Source organism: Ambystoma mexicanum, chromosome 9 (assembly GCF_040938575.1).
Source record: "Ambystoma mexicanum isolate Mex_15411 chromosome 9, UKY_AmexF1_1, whole genome shotgun sequence".
In the NCBI taxonomy this organism is placed as follows: Eukaryota; Metazoa; Chordata; class Amphibia; order Caudata; family Ambystomatidae; genus Ambystoma; species Ambystoma mexicanum.
This window is the reverse complement of record NC_090931.1, coordinates 1,541,531,287-1,541,551,559: the sequence shown is the minus strand read 5'-3', so window position 1 is coordinate 1,541,551,559 and position 20,273 is coordinate 1,541,531,287. Positions and strand designations below refer to the sequence as shown.

Here is a 20,273-nt window from a genome sequence, read left to right as displayed (position 1 = left end):
TTGGGAGCATAACGAGAACTAGCTGGTCTTGAGTAAACTCAACCATGTTAGCCTTCTGATCATGCCAATGTTTGACCAGAGCTTGTCCAGCCTTCAAGTTGTCACTTGCTTCTGCCATCATGTTTGACATTCTCCTCCGGAGACCTATCACATAGTCAGTCACTCTGACTGGCTTGAGGGGAGGAGCACCTTCCAATCCCTCCTTAATCAGGGCCAATGGACCTCTGACCGGATGGCCATAGAGAAGTTCAAAGGGAGGATAACCTACTCCCTCCTGAGGGACTTCTCTATAAGCAAAGAGAAGGCATGGCAGTAGAAGGTCCCACTTCTTTTTAAGGGGTACCTCTAAAGCACCTATCATGCTCTTCATGGTTCTGTTGAACCTTTCTACCAACCCATTTGTCTGAGGGTGGTATGCTGTTGAGAACTTGTAAGTAACTCCACAGGTTTTCCACATGGCTTTCATGTAGTGGGACATAAGGTTTGACCCCCGACAGAGATTACTTCCTTAGGAAACCCAACCCTGGTAAAAATACCAAGGAGGGCCTTAGCCACAGCCGTAACAGTCCTCATAGGAATTGCCTCAGGGTACCTAGTAGCATGGTCTACTACAGGATGGTCCGGAGGGTCCAGATCTCCAATAAGGTCTTGGCCTCCTACTAGCTCTTCTTCAGAGTCTAGCTCAACCACACAGGGTTGTACCTCCCTCTCAGCCTCAGCTGGAGGTGGAGTTACCGTTGTAACTGTGGACAACCTAGGGGATGTCCTTGTTGGAAGCACTGGAGTGCTTGCTGCTGGCTTTTTCCTAGGAGTCTTGGGTTGCCCCTTTGCTCCTGATCTGGTAGTTACTGCAGTAAATTGCTCCAGTGGGAGAGGAATGATCTCTGTCATCATCTCCTGAGATAACCCTTGCAGGGTTTTCTCTCTTGCAGGTTTTGTGAGCTCCTGTAACCTTTTACTAGGTGGTCTGGGGGTATGTGACACAACTCCAAGAGCTTTCAGGTCATTCCCCAACAGACCCTACCTGGTACTTCACATTGTATACTGACAGGTATTTTCACAGCCATATCATTATACTGGATGAGAACTGGTAACTGAGGACACATCTGCACAGGCCCTCCAGCTAACTTGGTGAGGCATTTGGGTGCCTTAGCAACATCCTCTGCCTTGAAAAATGATTCATCCACCACAGTTATGCTGGCCCCAGTGTCCCCAATGACAGGAGTCTCCTGACCATTCACCCGGACACTGTCCTTATAATACTCTTTAGTATTATCTGGGATAGAATTATACACATCTAAATTCTGTTGTTCCCACAACCCCAGAGAGACTAAAGAAACACTGGCTGAGACTCCAGTGGGTTCATCAGCCAGTAATAGAAAGTTTCCACTTGCCATATGTACTTCCTCTTCTGGAGCGAAGGCTAAGGAGGCAAGTTGGATCCCTGGAAGTTTACCTTTGCATCTGGGATCTCCTTTCACATGGTCAGTGGCCTTACAAACATAGCATGAGCCGAAGGCTCGCTGGAATGGAGGCTTGTTCTGACCTCCTTCTGGTCTGGGACCAGAAGGTACACTAGCCTGATTCGGTTTCCCTTGTGGCTTACCCTTATGGTGTGGTTTGGGGCCCTCTTTGGAATTTGCAGTATTAGAATTCTCTTTGGAGTCCTTTTTAGGCTGTTTCTCCCCATCCTTTTTCTGAGTTACCCCAGAATCCTTGTGAGTGGCCCTGTTGGCAACCCACAAGTCAGCAGCCTTAGCTAGTTTTCTGTAATCTAATTCCTTTGAATCAGCCAAGTGCTGTCTGAGCTCAGGAGAGCAGGCATCATAAATTGACTCCAACATAAAAAGATTTTTCATACCTTCATAAGTGTTCACTTGGTAACCCTTAATCCATCCCTCTAAGTTTTTCAACCCTTCACTCACCCAGGTAACCCAAGGGGTACCGTCATGCTTTTTGAGGTTCCTAAACCTCTTAAGATACTGGGAAGGGGTCTTCCCAAATCTAGCTATTAAAGCTAGTTTCACACATTCATAATCTTTCTTATCCTCCTCCCCCAACTCCATTACCACATCAGTTGCAACAGGGGGAAGCCTAGAGAACAACCAGGTGAGTAAGTCATTTCCTGTGATGTTCTGGAGCCCATGATTATATTCAAACAGAGACAACCAATCCAACACATCCAACTTAGGCTCATACATACCAACCAATTCTTTAGTCATCCGGGGTCTTTTAGGACTGGAACTTCTAGAGGAGCCAGAGAGAGAAGCATTTTCAAAAGACAATTTCTTCATTTCTAACTCATGCTTGAGCTCCATTTCCCTTAGCCTTAATTCTTGGTGCTTTTGTTCTGTTTGAGCACTAATTCGTTTAAACTCTAATTCCAGTTTCATTTTCTCTAACTCAAGATATTGAGGACTAAATGTGGGACCTGGTAAAGGTCCAGTAGGTACAGCAGGTAGAGCAGACAGGCCTAGGGGGGACAGTCACAACAGCCTCACCCTCCTCTTCTGACTCTTCCTCAAGATCATCAATATTTTGTTCAGTTTCAATCTCAATACTGTTATCTACAGTTTCTGGAGTGGTAGGTTCTTCTGAACCATCATCCAGACTTTGGTTAGCTAACAACCTTTCTATTAGCTCCATTTTCTTGCCTTTAGTCATGAGGTTCTTATGCTTACAGAGAACTCCTAAATAATCAGCAGTTTTTGCAGCAAGGGACTCTTGACTATAACGTTCCATAGTTAACAGGTTAGAAGATTACTTTTTCAGTGCTAAGCTTTGTGGTTAGTTGCACTAAGGTACCTTAAGGACACTAAAATGTATACTCAATACAAATCCCACTGCTGTACACCAGTGTTAGGCAGAAACCTGTGCAGTTCCCTTTGGGAAAACTGCAAAAGATTTAAGACTACAGGTGTTAGCAGTAAACCCACTTGGTAGCAGTCTGTACCACCCAGAATTACCTGGTAGCTGTGGCTGAGCAGTCAGACTTCCCTCAAGAAGATTTAGGCAGTATGTAAAGTATACACAATAGGCACTCAGACACAATAGCACAAGCAAACACTGACCAGAGCAATGGTATCAAAGTATATAATTATTTAAAAACACACAGATTGAAACAGATTGAAACACTCCAGCACTCTAATGGTAAATTACTCCAAACACAGTTACTATTTTTATAATACAACCGTTAATCCTTATTAGACAAGTCTTAGTTAACACCACTTCTTTCCAGACAGAGGTGAGCGCTTAACTATAGATGGAACTCTAATAAGTTCCTGAAAAAGGGAGGGAAAAAAAGCAGAATATGTGAAGACACACCACTCTAAGACTTAGGAACACTGTTAGCAAGGCAAAGAGCAAGAGTCACTTGGGAGCCAAAGTCCATAGGCTGAGCCCACTCTTGGAGAGAGCAGAGCACAATTACACCCCAGACCCCTCAGTTACACTAAGCTTTGAAAGTCTTGTAGAGAGTTCAGAAAGAGTTTAGAGAGGCTCGGAAAAGTTTAGCCATGGTGTCCCAGGCTAACCCAGGTTCGAAAGCCGGGGGCTAAATCTACCCCGTACAGTTGGTGGCAAGGGAGGCCAGGCGGAACACGGAACCTTAAGTGGGAAGGGTCCTCCGGCGGTGGCAGTTGTTCCTGGCAGCGGGTGCAAGTCTCGACGTTGTCCAGAGAAGAAGAAGATCTCGCTTTGGAGAAGAAGATGAAGGTCGATGCACTGCCAGGGAAGAAAAGAGCCGCGGAGTCTTCCGGTTAAAGGGTTTACCCTTTATTTCACGGTCGCTGTAAAACGTGGTATTCCGGTTGCCGGGGTGCTTGGCACAGGCAAGGCGGCCACGAGATGTGTCGGGAAGGCGAAAAGACGGTGAAACTGGTTATCCCCACCAGTCAAAGGAAGAAGACTCTCCGGTGGGAGATCTCCTCTGTCGTTGGGAAAAGTGGTGAGACGGCTCAGCAGGGCTCCACCGGTGGTGTCGTCGTAGCAGGTCGGCTCAGCTTCTCCCTCGTCAGATTCTTAGGTCATGTGGCAACTTCTGAAGTTCCAGTCCCCAAAGCCCTGCTTTTATGCAGAAAACCACCATTCACTCAGCCTAGCTGTCACTCAAACATGCTAAGTGGTGAGCCGGCCGGCTCACCACTTGGGCCAATTCGGACGGAGTGCGACTTGAGTTGCCTAGACAACTCAGTCCAGGGTGCCTAAATCCCCCTCCACCCCTCCTAAGTACCCCAGAGTGGCACCACTTTGGAGGGCTTCTGTGGAGAAGCCGGCCAAAAAGAGGAACAAAGGGCTCAACTTGGGTTGGAGTCACAGAAGAGAACACAAACGCCATTTTAGAATCAAGTTTTGGCAAAAAATACCAACCGGAGAATTAATAATAAATAAATAAACCGGCGGCATGTTCGAGGCTACCGTAAATAATTAAATAAAGATAGTAGCCTAAAACAATGGGAAATCCCATAAGAAAATATTTGCGGTTGAATATAAAAAGTAGTATCCACTGCCACCAGCCAAAACCTCAATCAGGAGGGACGGAGACGTGCCCCCTCGAATTGCAATCGAATTGCCCCAGCCAGTACGTCCACAATATGATGGTTTGTACTGGTTCTGTTCAGGATTTGTGACTAGTAAAGTCAATGGTGACTTTACATGCCCTGGGAGACAGTAGTCAGTCCCAGGGTATGGAGTCTATGTTGGGGGTCCCTAGGACACCCCTGTGTTACTGCACTGAGGGTGCTGTGTAACACACATCACAAAAACACATGAGGCCCTATGGAGTAAAAGACCCCATAGCCCATTAAACACAATATCGATTCAAAGGAATACACTCAAATCATGCCCAAGAGTGAAGGTAAAAGAGTCTCGCTCTTGGCAGGAGAAAAAAATAAACCCCAAAAATCCAGCAAAGCTGCTGGGGGACTCACTAGGTTAGGAAATTCAGCCTAAACAGAGAATTCTCCCTAACAGCGACGACGGCAGGAACCACTTGACTTGCCGCGTTCCCTGTAGGCCTCCTGAGATGAAGATCTTGCCGCTTGACGGTACGTCGAGGAGCCACTGCCGGATCCCTTGGAGGCACCTTGTCTGCCTCCGGGGCTCCGAAACTACGGCCGTCGTCGTTGGAGCACTCCCAGTGCCCGGGCAGTCTCCGTGTCCATCTTGATAGCTTGAAGGGACTCATCAACCGCCTTCCCAAACAGGTTGTTCCCGTCGAAGGGCATGTCCAAAACCTTGGTGTGTATGTCCTGGCGGAAATCCGTTGCCTTGAGCCATCCTCGTCGTCTCAGGCAAACGCTGTTGCCCAGCTGACGGAAACCGGTGTCGGCGATGTCTGTTGCCACCGTTATGGCGTGGTCCAAAGCAATCTCACCTTCCTGTAAGATTTCAAGGGCCTCAGCCCTTTTGGCATCCGGAAGGAAGTCCAACAGAGGGGCGATTTTGAACCACTACTCCCTGTCGTAGCCGGCTACGATGGCCAGGGCGTTGGCCGCCTTGATTGTCGTCGCTGCAGATGAGATGATCCGTCGTCCCATCGCGTCCAGCTTCCTGCCCTCGCCGTCCGGCGGGGAAGTTGATGTCGAGGCCGATGCCCCCCCCCACTTTCTTCTTGGCCGCCGCCGAGACGACCGAATCCGGGGTAGGCTGCGCCCGAAGGCACAAGGGGGCAGCGTCGGCGACCTTGTACTTCTTCTCATACCGGTCCCTCTTTGCAGGCGCCCTGGCAGGGTTCTTGAGGAGGGAGAGCCCCTCATCCCAGATGTCATCATGAAGTGGTACGGCGAGGACCGTCTTCCTTTTAGCCTCGCGCCGTTGGTAAAGGAATCCTTCCTTCTTCTTCTCTTCGGGGCAGAGCTGGAAGAGCTCAGATGCCCTGGAAATCATGGCATGGAAGGATCCAATCTCGTCGGGCGGGGACGCCCAAACAGGGGGCGATGGGGGAATCGTCCCGTCGTCACCTCCGTCGTCATCTGTACCTGTCGTAGCCGTGTCCGTGCCCGTATCATCCCCGTGGGTTGTTGACCGGGGAGAAGGCAGAGCAGGCCGCAGAGGTGGAAGAGGTGGTGGAGGATGCGTCCTCCTCTTCTTATGCAGTGGACTTCCCGAAGGTCCCGGCTCCGGTTCCCCCATCGGGTCTGGCTCAGGTACCTCCGTCGGGGGGAGGGGCAACCTTGTCCTTATCTCCGAGCATAAGCACTGTTTCGCTGACAAAATGGCAGCCGAAGTGTCCTGCGGCACCGGAAACGACGGGCGCGAGGGCTGGTCAGGAACCTCGTCGGCGCCACCGTCGCTCTCGTCGTCGTCCTCGTCGGGGTCCCTCCCGATGGGCTGGGCTTCCTCCAAGACTTCAATAAGCTCTTCTTCAGAGGTCGTGTCTGTATCCACGACGGCCACCTGCCCCCCCTCTTTTTCCAATGGGGACTTCGTGGGGGTCATCTCGATGGGCCTGAAAGACGACTCTCTCCGCAGAGGCAGGGAGACTCTGGTTCCTGAGGTCGCCTCCACTGGCGTAGCCTCCACAGGCTGAGCCAGGGCCGCTGCGACATCCTCAATCGAGGTCTTAGTAGGGTGAATTAAGTCCTTCGTCTGCACGCCTGAGGCCTTCACCCTGGGGGGAGGGTCCAATCCTCGCTCCCCCTCTGCCGGAGCCTTCGAGATCGACCGGGGCCTCTCCAGAAGCTTCGCCGTGTCCCCGGCTTCCTCTTACCCGAGCCAGAGCGTTGGCTCGTGGTTGATGGCGCCGGGGAGGATGCGCCCTGCCTGGCAGCCAAGGAGCCCGACCGTTCGGCACTCCCGGTGCCCGCGGACTCGCGGTGCTTAGCCTTTTTGTTGGGCCCCCGTCGCCGGGGCGCCCTCACAGGACTTAGAAGACCGCTCTGACTTCTTCTTCTTCTTCTTCTCACCTGACAGGCTCTTTCCTTCCAGCTAGTTGGCGAGACGGAGGTGGCGATCCTTCATGGTCCGCTCCGACATGTTCCCACAAAACGCACAGTCCTTCTCCACGTGCGTCTTGTCCTCATGGAGACAGTAAAGGCATAAAGAATGCTCGTCCTCCTTGAACACGTTTTGAAGCTGGCATCCAGGGCAGGTCCTGAACAGCTTCCCGGGCGTCGAGCTTCCTTTCTCCTGGGCCATGTCCGGAGTAGGCCTCAGAACTTCTGGAATCCTCCAAAAGCGTAACTCGACGAAATCTTCACCCTTGAGGGGCGTAGAAAACTCTGAAACGGGTCCCCGTTGATCAGATGTAGAAACGGTGGTGCTTGAGGCTCCATTTAACCGAAAAAAGAGAAAAATCTCCTGAAAAAGCACGAAAATGCAGCAAAACCTCGAGAGCTACAGCACGAGGACTCCCAACACTTGAATGTGCGGTAAAAATCTGAGGATGGCTGCCAGAGGCCGGGGCTTAGGGAGAGGGCAGTCATTGGCTGGGGGCAGTATGACCAAGAGATCAGTGATTGGTTACTACTAAGAAAGACAGATCAGAAACGAAACTGATACTGATTTTTTCTATACCGAGGATTCCCGGCCTGACGACAGGGAATATTCATGAGCATGTGAATCCATGCCAGACCCCATGCTGGAGAAATGCGTAACATATAGAGTATGGTCTGGAATGCAGAGAACGTTCAAAAGAGCTTATATCACATCATAACACACCACCACGCTTACTCTCTCCTTACACCACCACTCAACTAGAACTCAGAGATACTATGACACCATTCGGTATAACTGTTCTCATACCAACATTCTGCCTCATACTCCCCATCACTCTAAATAAACACTGCTGGTTACCCACCCCCCAGCTGGCGTTCTCTTCAGGCCTAACGCAGCCACAATCGATCTGGATAAATCCTGCCAGAACGAACACATTCTCCTGACCGCTCAACCACCACACCTACCGCTAAGAAGTAGCTATTACACTAATACTGCACCAGCTGCACACATATCCGGTGCTCACACGCCGCTTGAATCTCTCTACTCTCTCTATTGACCTGAACTTCGCTTCCCAAGGGCGTTCAACCTACCAGCGCCTTCAGACCAAACCAATGGTATATAAGGCGCTATATAAATGCAAAGTAACATAACATAACATAACATGCAGTATGGGTAGCATTCCAGGATTAGGCCCTGCACCCTGCTGCCTTACCAATCATTCATGCGGTATGGGTAGCGTTCCAGGATTAGGCCTGCACCCTGCTGCCTTACCAATCATTCATGCAGTATGGGTAGCGTTCCAGGATTAAGCCCTGCACCCTGCTGCCTTACCAATCATTCATGCAGTATGGGTAGTGTTCCAGGATTAGGCCCCACACCCTGGTGCCTTACCAATCATTCATGCAGTATGGGTAGCGTTCCAGGATTGAGCCCTGCACCCTGCTGCCTTACCAATCATTCATGCGGTATGGGTAGCGTTCCAGGATTAGGCCTGCCTCCTGCTGCCTTACCAATCATTCATGCAGTATGGGTAGTGTTCCAGGATTAGGCCTGCACCCTGCTGCCTTACCAATCATTCATGCAGTATGGGTAGCGTTCCAGGATTAAGCCCTGCACCCTGCTGCCTTACCAATCATTCATGCAGTATGGGTAGCGTTCCAGGATTAGGCCTGCACCCTGCTGCCTTACCAATCATTCATGCAGTATGGGTAGCGTTCCAGGATTAGGCCCCACACCCTGGTGCCTTACCAATCATTCATGCAGTATGGGTAGCGTTCCAGGATTAGGCGTGCACCCTGCTGCCTTACCAATCATTCATGCAGTATGGGTAGTGTTCCAGGATTAGGCCCCACACCCTGGTGCCTTACCAATCATTCATGCAGTATGGGTAGCGTTCCAGGATTAGGCCCCACACCCTGGTGCCTTACCAATCATTCATGCAGTATGGGTAGTGTTCCAGGATTAGGCCTGCACCCTGCTGCCTTACCAATCATTCATGCAGTATGGGTAGCGTTCCAGGATTAAGCCTGCACCCTGCTGCCTTACCAATCATTCATGCAGTATGGGTAGCGTTCCAGGATTAGGCCCCACACCCTGGTGCCTTACCAATCATTCATGCAGTATGGGTAGCGTTCCAGGATTAGGCGTGCACCCTGCTGCTTTACCAATCATTCATGCAGTATGGGTAGCATTCCAGGATTAGGACTGCACCCTGCTGCCTTACCAATCATTCATGTGGTATGGGTAGCGTTCCAGGATTAGGCGTGCACCCTGCTGCCTTACCAATCATTCATGCAGTATGGGTAGTGTTCCAGGATTAGGCGTGCACCCTGCTGCCTTACCAATCATTCATGCAGTATGGGTAGTGTTCCAGGATTAGGCCCCCCACCCTGGTGCCTTACCAATCATTCATGCAGTATGGGTAGTGTTCCAGGATTAAGCCCCACACCCTGGTGCCTTACCAATCATTCATGCAGTATGGGTAGCGTTCCAGGATTAGGCCTGCACCCTGCTGCCTTACCAATCATTCATGCAGTATGGGTAGTGTTCCAGGATTAGGCCCCACACCCTGGTGCCTTACCAATCATTCATGCAGTATGGGTAGCGTTCCAGGATTAGGCGTGCACCCTGCTGCCTTACCAATCATTCATGCAGTATGGGTAGTGTTCCAGGATTAGGCCCCACACCCTGCTGCCTTACCAATCATTCATGCATTATGGGTAGCGTTCCAGGATTAGGCCCCACACCCTGGTGTCTTACCAATCATTCATGCAGTATGGGTAGCGTTCCAGGATTAGGCCCCACACCCTGGTGCCTTACCAATCATTCATGCAGTATGGGTAGCGTTCCAGGATTAGGCCCACACCCTGCTGCCTTACCAACCATTCATGCGGTATGGGCAGCGTTCCTGGATTAGGCCCGCACCCTGCTGCCTTACCAATCATTCATGCAGTATGGGTAGCGTTCCAGGATTAGGCCCGCACCCTGCTGCCTTACCAATCATTCATGCAGTATGGATAGCATTCCAGGATTAGGCCTGCACCCTGCTGCCTTACCAATCATTCATGCAGTATGGGCAGCGTTCCAGGATTAGGCCTGCACCCTGCTGCCTTACCAATCATTCATGCAGTATGGGTAGCGTTCCAGGATTAGGCCTGCACCCTGCTGCCTTACCAATCATTCATGCAGTATGGGTAGCGTTCCAGGATTAGGCCCCACACCCTGGTGCCTTACCAATCATTCATGCAGTATGGGTAGCATTCCAGGATTAGGCCCCGCACCCTGCTGCCTTACCAATCATTCATGCAGTATGGGTAGCGTTCCAGGATTAAGCCCCGCACCCTGCTGCCTTACCAATCATTCATGCAGTGTGGGTAGCGTTCCAGGATTAAGCCTGCACCCTGGTGCCTTACCAATCATTCATGCAGTATGGGTAGCGTTCCAGGATTAGGCCCCACACCCTGGTGCCTTACCAATCATTCATGCAGTATGGTTAGCATTCCAGGATTAGGCCTGCACCCTGCTGCCTTACCAATCATTCATGCAGTATGGGCAGCGTTCCAGGATTAGGCCTGCACCCTGCTGCCTTACCAATCATTCATGCAGTATGGGTAGCGTTCCAGGATTAGGCCTGCACCCTGCTGCCTTACCAATCATTCATGCAGTATGGGTAGCGTTCCAGGATTAGGCCCCACACCCTGGTGCCTTACCAATCATTCATGCAGTATGGGTAGCGTTCCAGGATTAGGCCCTGCACCCTGCTGCCTTACCAATCATTCATGCAGTATGGGTAGCGTTCCAGGATTAAGCCCTGCACCCTGCTGCCTTACCAATCATTCATGCAGTATGGGTAGCGTTCCAGGATTAGGCCTGCACCCTGGTGCCTTACCAATCATTCATGCAGTATGGGTAGCGTTCCAGGATTAAGCCTGCACCCTGATGCCTTACCAATCATTTATGCATTATGGGTAGCATTCCAGGATTAGGCCCTGCACCCTGGTGCCTTACCAATCATTCATGCAGTATGGGTAGCGTTCCAGGATTAAGCCCTGCACCCTGGTGCCTTACCAATCATTCATGCAGTATGGGTAGCGTTCCAGGATTAGGCCCCACACCCTGGTGCCTTACCAATCATTCATGCAGTATGGGTAGTGTTCCAGGATTAGGCCCCACACCCTGATGCCTTACCAATCATTCATGCAGTATGGGTAGCGTTCCAGGATTAGGCCTGCACCCTGGTGCCTTACCAATCATTCATGCAGTATGGGTAGCGTTCCAGGATTAAGCCTGCACCCTGATGCCTTACCAATCATTTATGCATTATGGGTAGCATTCCAGGATTAGGCCCTGCACCCTGGTGCCTTACCAATCATTCATGCAGTATGGGTAGCGTTCCAGGATTAAGCCTGCACCCTGATGCCTTACCAATCATTTATGCATTATGGGTAGCATTCCAGGATTAGGCCCTGCACCCTGCTGCCTTACCAATCATTCATGCAGTATGGGTAGCGTTCCAGGATTAGGCCTGCACCCTGGTGCCTTACCAATCATTCATGCAGTATGGGTAGCGTTCCAGGATTAGGCCCGCACCAGGCTGACTCCATGTTGCTCTGCTGGGTGTGGCATTCAGTATGGTTAGAGTCCCAGGTGTGGGTAGGAACCCATTCCTCTGCCCTTACTCATAGATTCTTCTCTGTCGATAAGTGGGTGAATCCCTAAAGCTTGCAGTTAGCGGCCTCTCGGCGGAGTAGGTGTGTGCATGTGAAGTAAACAGACTAACACTGAGTACCATTGTCAAGCAGCATTACAGGCATCAATGAAACAATCAACATAAGCTAGACAGTGTGATACTTTAAGCAGGTAAGTCCTTTCCACCCACCTGCAGGACTTCCGGTCGCCAGTCCATGGGGCTCCATGGAATAGTCACCCGCCTCCTCTTTAATGCACAGTATTTCCATGTCTGTGATGCCGGCGTGTCCTGTAAGAATACGGAGAAGTCGTTCCATTGAAGACAGGATCATATATGCAGTAAATTAACATTTGTGATCAGCAAAAGCTGTGGGAATACAGAGCCTGATGCTGTTCTGTTTTATGCTGCATTATAATGTAACGTATAGCGGGGGAAATAAATGTACTCCACTTCAGACTAATATTCAAGAAGCATTTAACTATTCAATTCGGGGTTCTTTTACATATTCACTGAACTGAAGACATATCTGCCTGAAGCTGAAACACTAGACGTACACTTCTATACAACCGATAAAGACAGGTGTCTAAGTCTCAAAGACTAGAAGCCGACATGTGTTTCGCACTTATTTGATCCATCACACCTTTCATATCTGAAACTATTTCATAAAACAAGCAACAGTTAAGGAATAAACATGTGTATCCAGATGTCCATTGTATTCAGCCACACATTTACTACCTGTCGGAGGAACCTCCCCAGCGAAGCATAGAAGCAAAAGCGCTGTTCCACCTTCATGCAACTAGAGCAAGAGAATCCCTTTTCAGAACTGGGACTATTACAATTTCTTTCCATGGACTTACAATTATTTTGTTCGAAGGTTTACATTATTGTTTGGCTTTTTCCATCCCCAGCTACAACCAATGGACCCGCTTTATTTAAAGAAACATTTTTGTGAACGAGTTGTTAATGCAACATTGAAATCTAGTCAGGATCATGGCAGCTGGTTCTGCAATGGTTACTTCATTGTCAACTTGGATTGATGGCCTGAAACACGTAGCTGACACTTCTCCAGATCACGAACATGCACTAGGACTGCACCTGAAATCGACTGCCTTTGTCAGGTCTATGACTTCACAGCAGCTGGAATACTCCTTTCTCACTGATGAGTTAGGACTGCACCTGAAATCGACTGCCTTTGTCAGGTCTATGACTTCCCAGCAGCTGGAATACTCCTTTCTCACGGATGAGTTAAAGCTGCTGCTTTTCTTGGGCACATTCACATTCCCATGGGAAAGTGGAGTTTGGAAATGTTCAAGACATAGTTAAGTTGGCAGAAGCCAGACAGCATATTGCAAAGCAAAGGTTACACGTGAGAACTAAAATAAGAGCTTTAGGAAGTAATTGGCTAATGAATATACTTTGCATCCTAAATTGGGCTGCTGTGTTCTGTGATAAATCTAGTGCATTTGTTCCTTCTCGCCAGGGTGGAGCCACCCCTTTGAGGCTAGGGTGGTGGGCTCACTAAGCAAGACCCTCCCTAGGAGTCTGGGCGGTGGGACCTCACTGGGAGTGACTCTCCTCATGGGGACAAGGACTCCCATTGCCATAAGGAGCTCCCAGGCCAGAGAACATTACCTGACTACGTGGAAACGGAAAAAACTGGTGTTACTTCAGTTTCTAATACTTCTGCTTGTAATCCACCAAGTAGTGACATTTCCTCCATATCTATAGTTAAAAGTAATGTTGGATCTCGCCTGAACTCCACAGTAAAAGAGGAAGGACACACCCATTTTGTTTCGGATAACCTACTTCAAACCAAGAGAAACTTTGAATCAAGGAGTGAGAACCTTACGCAAGCGAAAGCCTCTGACGTGCGTACGCCCTGATGGGGAGGAGCGCTGTGCAGCTGCATAACCAGCGGCAGCCTGAGAATGAGAGAATGCCCGAGGAGAACGCTGGAATCTGCGTGTTACGAGCAGTGGAGCAACCACTACTGGAACGGAGCCACAGAGACCGTCCCGCTTGGTGGCGTGACCACGAGGAAATCTGGGTGGGCCTGAGGTCCGCTAAATAATGCAGAGACCAGTCGAACCTGAGGGAATGAAATCTCAGATCTGCTGACATGTGCAGAGCCTACCAAAGTGAACAGATGCTGAGAGCGAGGCGACAATAGACCAGAGAAAGTAGAGAACAAAAGAAGGCAATGTCACCATGTATGCTGACGCCAATACATGTGAACCAGCCCAACTCAAGAGAAGGAACCTGTGTGGTTCAGGGAAGGGGAAGGCAACTGGGACTCAGCGAACTGTATGAAACGAGTTACAGGAGTTACAATACCAGTTACTGGAACCAGAGAAATCCAAACTATCGGCACTGAGAGAGGCCAAACAAGAGTTGTATGATATGAGGCTAGAGACTGTGATGCTGTACCCCAAATGGTGCGCCCGGCACTACAAAGTTATCAAGGATTTGTTATTAGATAAAGAAAATGTACCAAATTCTAACACTTAGATGCAAACAGACATTTTTATTTTGTCAATATGCCCATTGTCATATGCCCATATGTTGACACATGTTTCGGTCTCACTTGGGCCTTTTTCAAAACTTGGCTGTACATATCAAACAAAATTACATAGATTTTAAATATTGCATCATCATGATATCAACCCGTATCAGTGAACAGCATTTTAAGCATCAAATCAAAGTTCATGGAACGGTAAAAACAGAAAAAATAGGGTTGGCAAAGCGAGGATTGATAGGGAGAGAGAAAGGTACAAAAACAAAAATCACAATCAATATACATCCATGTACACACGCGGATCCCAAGTAGCTTCCCATGACCTTTTCTGATAATCATTGTAAGAGTGTAGCTTCCCATGACCTTTTCTGATAATCATTGTAAGAGTGTAGCTTCCCATGACCTTTTCTGATAATCATTGTAAGAGTGTAGCTTCCCATGACCTTTTCTGATAATCATTGTAAGAGTGTAGCTTCCCATGACCTTTTCTGATAATCATTGTAAGAGTGTAGCTTCCCATGACCTTTTCTGATAATCATTGTAAGAGTGTAGCTTCCCATGACCTTTTCTGATAATCATTGTAAAAGTGTAGCTTCCCATGACCTTTTCTGATAATCATTGTAAGAGTGTAGTTTCCCATGACCTTTTCTGATAATCATTGTAAGAGTGTAGTTTCCCATGACCTTTTCTGATAATCATTGTAAAAGTGTAGTTTCCCATGACCTTTTCTGATAATCATTGTAAGAGTGTAGTTTCCCATGACCTTTTCTGATAATCATTGTAAGAGTGTAGTTTCCCATGCATACCCATCTGTCTTGTCAATTATCGATATACAGTGCTTTCTTAAGTGCTTGGTTGTGGTTAAGTTCCCAAAGCTGGTCTATAACGGGTGATGCATTTAGCATTGTTCTTCAATTGTCCAACATTTCCTATTTCACATAAGTACATGCCTATTGCGTACTTGCTAGTACCAATGTCCTCAAAACGGGGCATTCTGGATCATGCATTTAACATTCATCTTCATTACTTCCTTGTTTGCGATACAATCACACATGCGTGCTCACCTATAAACTGCATATTAGTAAGCACATTTATTGTGTCACCATTGCAAAGAAACCCGGCATTCTAATGTTTTTAAGTGTTATCCTATGTGCTGATGTGCACGCACAATCTATCAAGTCGCACCCAAAAAGTTAACCAGTATCTAACACATTCTGATTCACTAGTTGCTAAAACTCTTGCATTCCTCTGCCACTTGTTTGAGAAATCCATCTACAACTAAAAAAGTGTATAAATCCATGAGGCTGATACCCAAAGACTATTTCTGGTGTCATATAAATTGTAAAGTTATTTGTGTTTGTTCAAAACTCATGCCAGGATAGCTACCACCAGTGTTTGCAATACATTAATGCAATATCTTTACAGTACCCCAAAGCATTCTAGGCCATGTTGCTGTAATTAGCAAAAAAAACAAAAAATGGAAGAAACAAACATGTACCTTCTTCTTAGGAAATGTTCATCTGCTTCCAAAAGCGCTATGCGTGTAACCTTTCACGGCAGGAGCCATTTTGGAATGCTAATTTATTTCGTGAACAATGAATGACGTCCCGTGTTGTGCGCGTGACATTAGACATTAAGGTGGCCAGTTTAGATAGTCTTAGTTTCGGACAGACATAACTGAATTTCTTTCCCTCACATCATTTTAGTTTTTATTATATAGCCATAGCTACATACTGACATATTTGTTATATATATGATAATTTAAGGCTAATATTGCCTAAATAAATGTTGCCAAGACCTTACCTATAGTCTGCCAGTAAATTAACTCCAGAATTGCCGTAGCAGTCCTATCCTCTGGTATCTATTTAAAGAACATCAGGCTCGGTCTATGAAACATTTGTAAGATTAGATTAATATTCAGCCCTCCAAAAGCCACGATACATGAGTTATATCACGAATTACTCTTTGAAATGAACAACGCTATATCAATAATCAGGTCATCTTCCTAAATTCCATTACAAAGCTACTGCCCATAGGAGCTCCGATCCTACTTTAGTTCTATAAGGGTCTCTGAATAGAATCTGCCCCTTCTGGCTCAGTATAGGTTCAGTCAATTAAAACCGTTTATAATTCTCCATTCTTCATACAGTGCCACCTGCTCAGTTATTACTTTAGAAAAATGTGGTCAAGACTCTGTTTGGATAAAATAAAATTAATGCCAAAAGACTACTCCTAGCAGTTAAAAACTCCCCCACCCCTAACCCCTTCGCCTCTCCCAACGACAACCGCAACCCCCCGTTCAAATTCATACCCGTCTCCCAAGATCTTGTACTTGACACGATCTCCAAGTTAAAAGCGTCCAACTGCAAAGGAGACACGGTCCCAGCCAAATTAGTCAAAGCTTGTGCCTCCACACTGACCCCTATCATCACCAAATTTGTCAATGCCTCCTTCAACTCCAATACAGTTCCTACCTGCATTAAAGAAGCCTGGGTCACCCCGCTTCTAAAAAAAACAAACCACCACTCCGACCAATTATCGCCCAATAACCATGGTCCCTTTTCTACTCAAAATCATAGACAAACTAGCCTATAACCAAATTCAAACCAATCTGCAATTTAACCACCTCCTCGGCACCAGACAATCAGGCTTTAGGCCCAATCACAGTACTGAAACAGCCCTCTTGGACCTCAAAATCCAGATGGATTCCATCAGAGATGCTGGGAAACTCTGCATTCTCCTACTGCTAGACCTCTCTGCCGCTTTTGACCTGGTGGACCATGACAAACTATGCAACTCACTCATCAGCGATTTAAACTTCTCTAGCGAAGCTACTGCTTGGGTAAAATCCTTCTTATCCGACTGCACTTCCAGAGTGTCCATAGGCAAAGAAGCAGCCAACCCCATTCCAGTCCCCATAGGAGTACCCCAAGGCTCTTGCCTCTCCCCTACACTGTACAACGCATACACTAAACTACTGTTCTCAGCACTAGATGACATGGGTGTCATATACACAAATTTTGCAGATGACACCCAGATCCTTATACCTCTCACAGGCAACTATGAGCAGGACACTGCAACAATCAACAAAATGTACGCCATCATACAAAATTGGATGGCACTAAATAGCCTGTGTCTTAACGATGAAAAGACGGAAGTCCTCATCATAGGATCTCCAGCCAAAATAGCAAACCTCGACCCAGAATACTCAACCATCAACATTGATGGCACCAATATCCCCGTGCTGAAGCAAGTCAAATCTCTAGGCGTGTACATTGACGCCAGCCTGACCATGACCAAACAGATCAATGCGCTCTTTTCCTCCACGGCATACACTGCTAAACTAATTGCTCTCAGCCGGCAATTTCTCACCCCAGCTAATTGCCTCACCCTAGCAAGGGCTCTGGTACTATCAAAATTAGATTATTGCAATATATTACTACTAGGCACATCCAACACCAACCTAGCCAAAATGCAACTAATGCAAAATAAAGCCTTAAGGGCAGCTTTAGGCATAAAAAAATCAGACCATATCTCCAAGACTAGAAAAAACGCCCATTGGCTCCCCATCAAAGCCAGAATTATCTTCAAAACACTATGTATCAAATACAAATGCCTGACCAAAAAAGGACCCATCTATCTCAACAACACTCTACATCCCAAAGTTGACAGGAGACCTCTAAGATCCAACAACAAACTCCACCTGACCCTCCCTCGCTTTAAAACCACCAGAGCGGGGGGAAGTAGCTTCACCACACTAGCCCCCAAACATTGGAACACCTACCCACCAATATCAAAAAAGAGCCCTCCTTCACGGCTTACAAGAAACTGCTAAAAACATGGTTATTCAACCAATATTAGTATCTATAAATAAGTCTCCTCTACCACTGTACACCTCCGTGATTTTTGTAGATTGTTTTTAGCACCAATTGCTCACCAATAATGTAATGTAACTAATGTAATGATGTTTGTATTAATCTTAAAGCTGTCTTATAACCTCGCCATGATACCCCAGGGTCAGGGCATGTAACAAATAAACAAAATAAATAAATACCTTTGTAAGTCACAAAATGATATACTATGGAAACAAAATAAGCTCACAAGACACAGAGATCGATATTTAAAGGGAACACACTTTATTGTGCATGGTGGAGAAGTAAGCTGCTCACTAACAAGCCAAGACCCCAGCACTCAGCTGTCACACTAGCAATGAGCCCTCTAGCACACCCACCCAGCACACCATAGCACTGAGAGCTCACTCGCTCCTCCACTAAACAGAAATCCACTGTTTATATGTAGTGGCATTGACGTAGATTACATGCATTCCATGGAAACAACATGCTTCTACCTACGTGCATACATTTCAACATAGCAATGTACTGTACTGGGCATATTCTAAGAAAGCAAGGCATATTGCGAGCATTCCTGTCTTTCGTACAACACACCCTAACTCTGCAGAAACAAAAACATTTGTCATGCTATCTCTGCAGTCAAGGCAGTTTTGTGCTAAAGGATAGCTAACAGTCTGCCAACAGACACGCTGTTATAATAACATCTATTCGCTGTGTTCAGCTGGATTCAACATTTATCATGAACACATTTCCTTTATGTACTCAGCAAAGCCTGATTTATAATGGACAAAAGCAGACCACATTTCGCGCTTAGAAACTAGGATGTGCGCTTTACAAAATAACAAGTATATCTTTCTGCATGGCTCTCAGCAAATGTTGATCCATGATAGCTCAGAGCAAACCATAGTGCTAAACAGATTTTACATTAATGAATGAATGGATTAGCTCATACTAACCATATAAATGCAGATTAACACCTTCATTATGGGTGAATTTTTACAATGATGCCTTGAGTGAAAAGGCTGATAAGAAATTCCCTGGTGTCAGCTAGCACTTGAGTTGTCTTTTGCAAATTGCAATAGCATTGTTGCACCTACCGTATAGGTAGTCTAATTCCACAGCGTACCACTAAGCCTACTGTGTCCCTCAACCTGTAGAAATATTTACAATATTCAAGAGCCATTACAGCAAATTACAGTATTAGATTATTGTTCACAGGAAATCTTGTTATCAGTGTTCAATCCGTGTTCGGTTGATCGTATTTTGCATATTAATTTCTATTCCATTTTTCAAAGTTTCCGTTCTTTGTCCCCTCCCCTTTTCCGCAGGGTGATTTTTTTTCAGGCCAAAAAATCGCAAGTCGTTTTTTTTCATCCATTTGACGTGCTGTCTGCCAGTGTATGGCCAATGGAAATTTAGGATCCTGACTTCCAATAGTTGCTATGTATTCTCGGATCCTGATTCTTAATTTGCGAATTGTACTTCCAATGTAGATATGTTGACAAACACACTGGATTGCATAAATAACACATTTTGATCTACAATTGATACTTTCTGTGATTTTCACTCAGTGCATTCTTGTGGACTTGTATGTGCATACTTGCACATCATGCATGTTCCGCACTTTTCACTCTGCTTCCTCTAGAGTCAGTGCATTCTTGTGTACTTGTATGTGCATACTTGCACATCGTGCATTGTCCACACGTTTCACTCTGCTTCCTCTAGAGTCAGTGCATTCTTGTGTACTTGTATGTACATACTTGCACATCGGGCATGTTCCGCACTTTTCACTCTGCTTCCTCTAGAGTCAGTGCATTCTTGTGTACTTGTATGTGCATACTTGCACATCGTACATGTTCCGCACGTTTCACTCTGCTTCCTCTAGAGTCACTGCAGTCTTGTGTACTTGTATGTGCATACTTGCAGATCGTGCATGTTCCGCACTTTTCACTCTGTGTCACGCTCACCTGAGTCTCTGCAGGAGCGATGAAGCCCTCTGGTCCCAGTTCGGATTTCTACACCACCCGGGGTGATGGGGAGGCTACCTGTAAAGAGAGTGATAGGTTGAGGGTAATGCCGGAAAAAGCCCTGGAAACCCTCCACCCCCTTTGCCCCCTAAATACTGGAATGCTGTGGTGGTGGTGCTAGGAAAGGATGGCTCACCTTGTGGTTTAGTATGGTGGGCTCTCCATCCTGCATCTGCAGGGGCGCTATGGTCCCTAGTTTCACTCTGCATGGGGTTAGATTGTAGTCACTGCTGCCACTGCCGTGAATGGGCTGA

General features: G+C 47.1%; 1 protein-coding gene across 1 annotated transcript in view; it reads right to left on the bottom strand.

The window, feature by feature from the left end:
• The window catches only part of LOC138489480 (uncharacterized), a 446,304-nt gene that overhangs the window by 156,174 nt on the left and 269,857 nt on the right, over window positions 1-20,273 (bottom strand). The window contains exon 6 of the mRNA XM_069617218.1: window positions 11,816-11,914. Coding sequence (XP_069473319.1) covers window positions 11,816-11,914 — 99 coding nt within the window. The remainder of the gene's footprint in view (window positions 1-11,815; window positions 11,915-20,273) is intronic.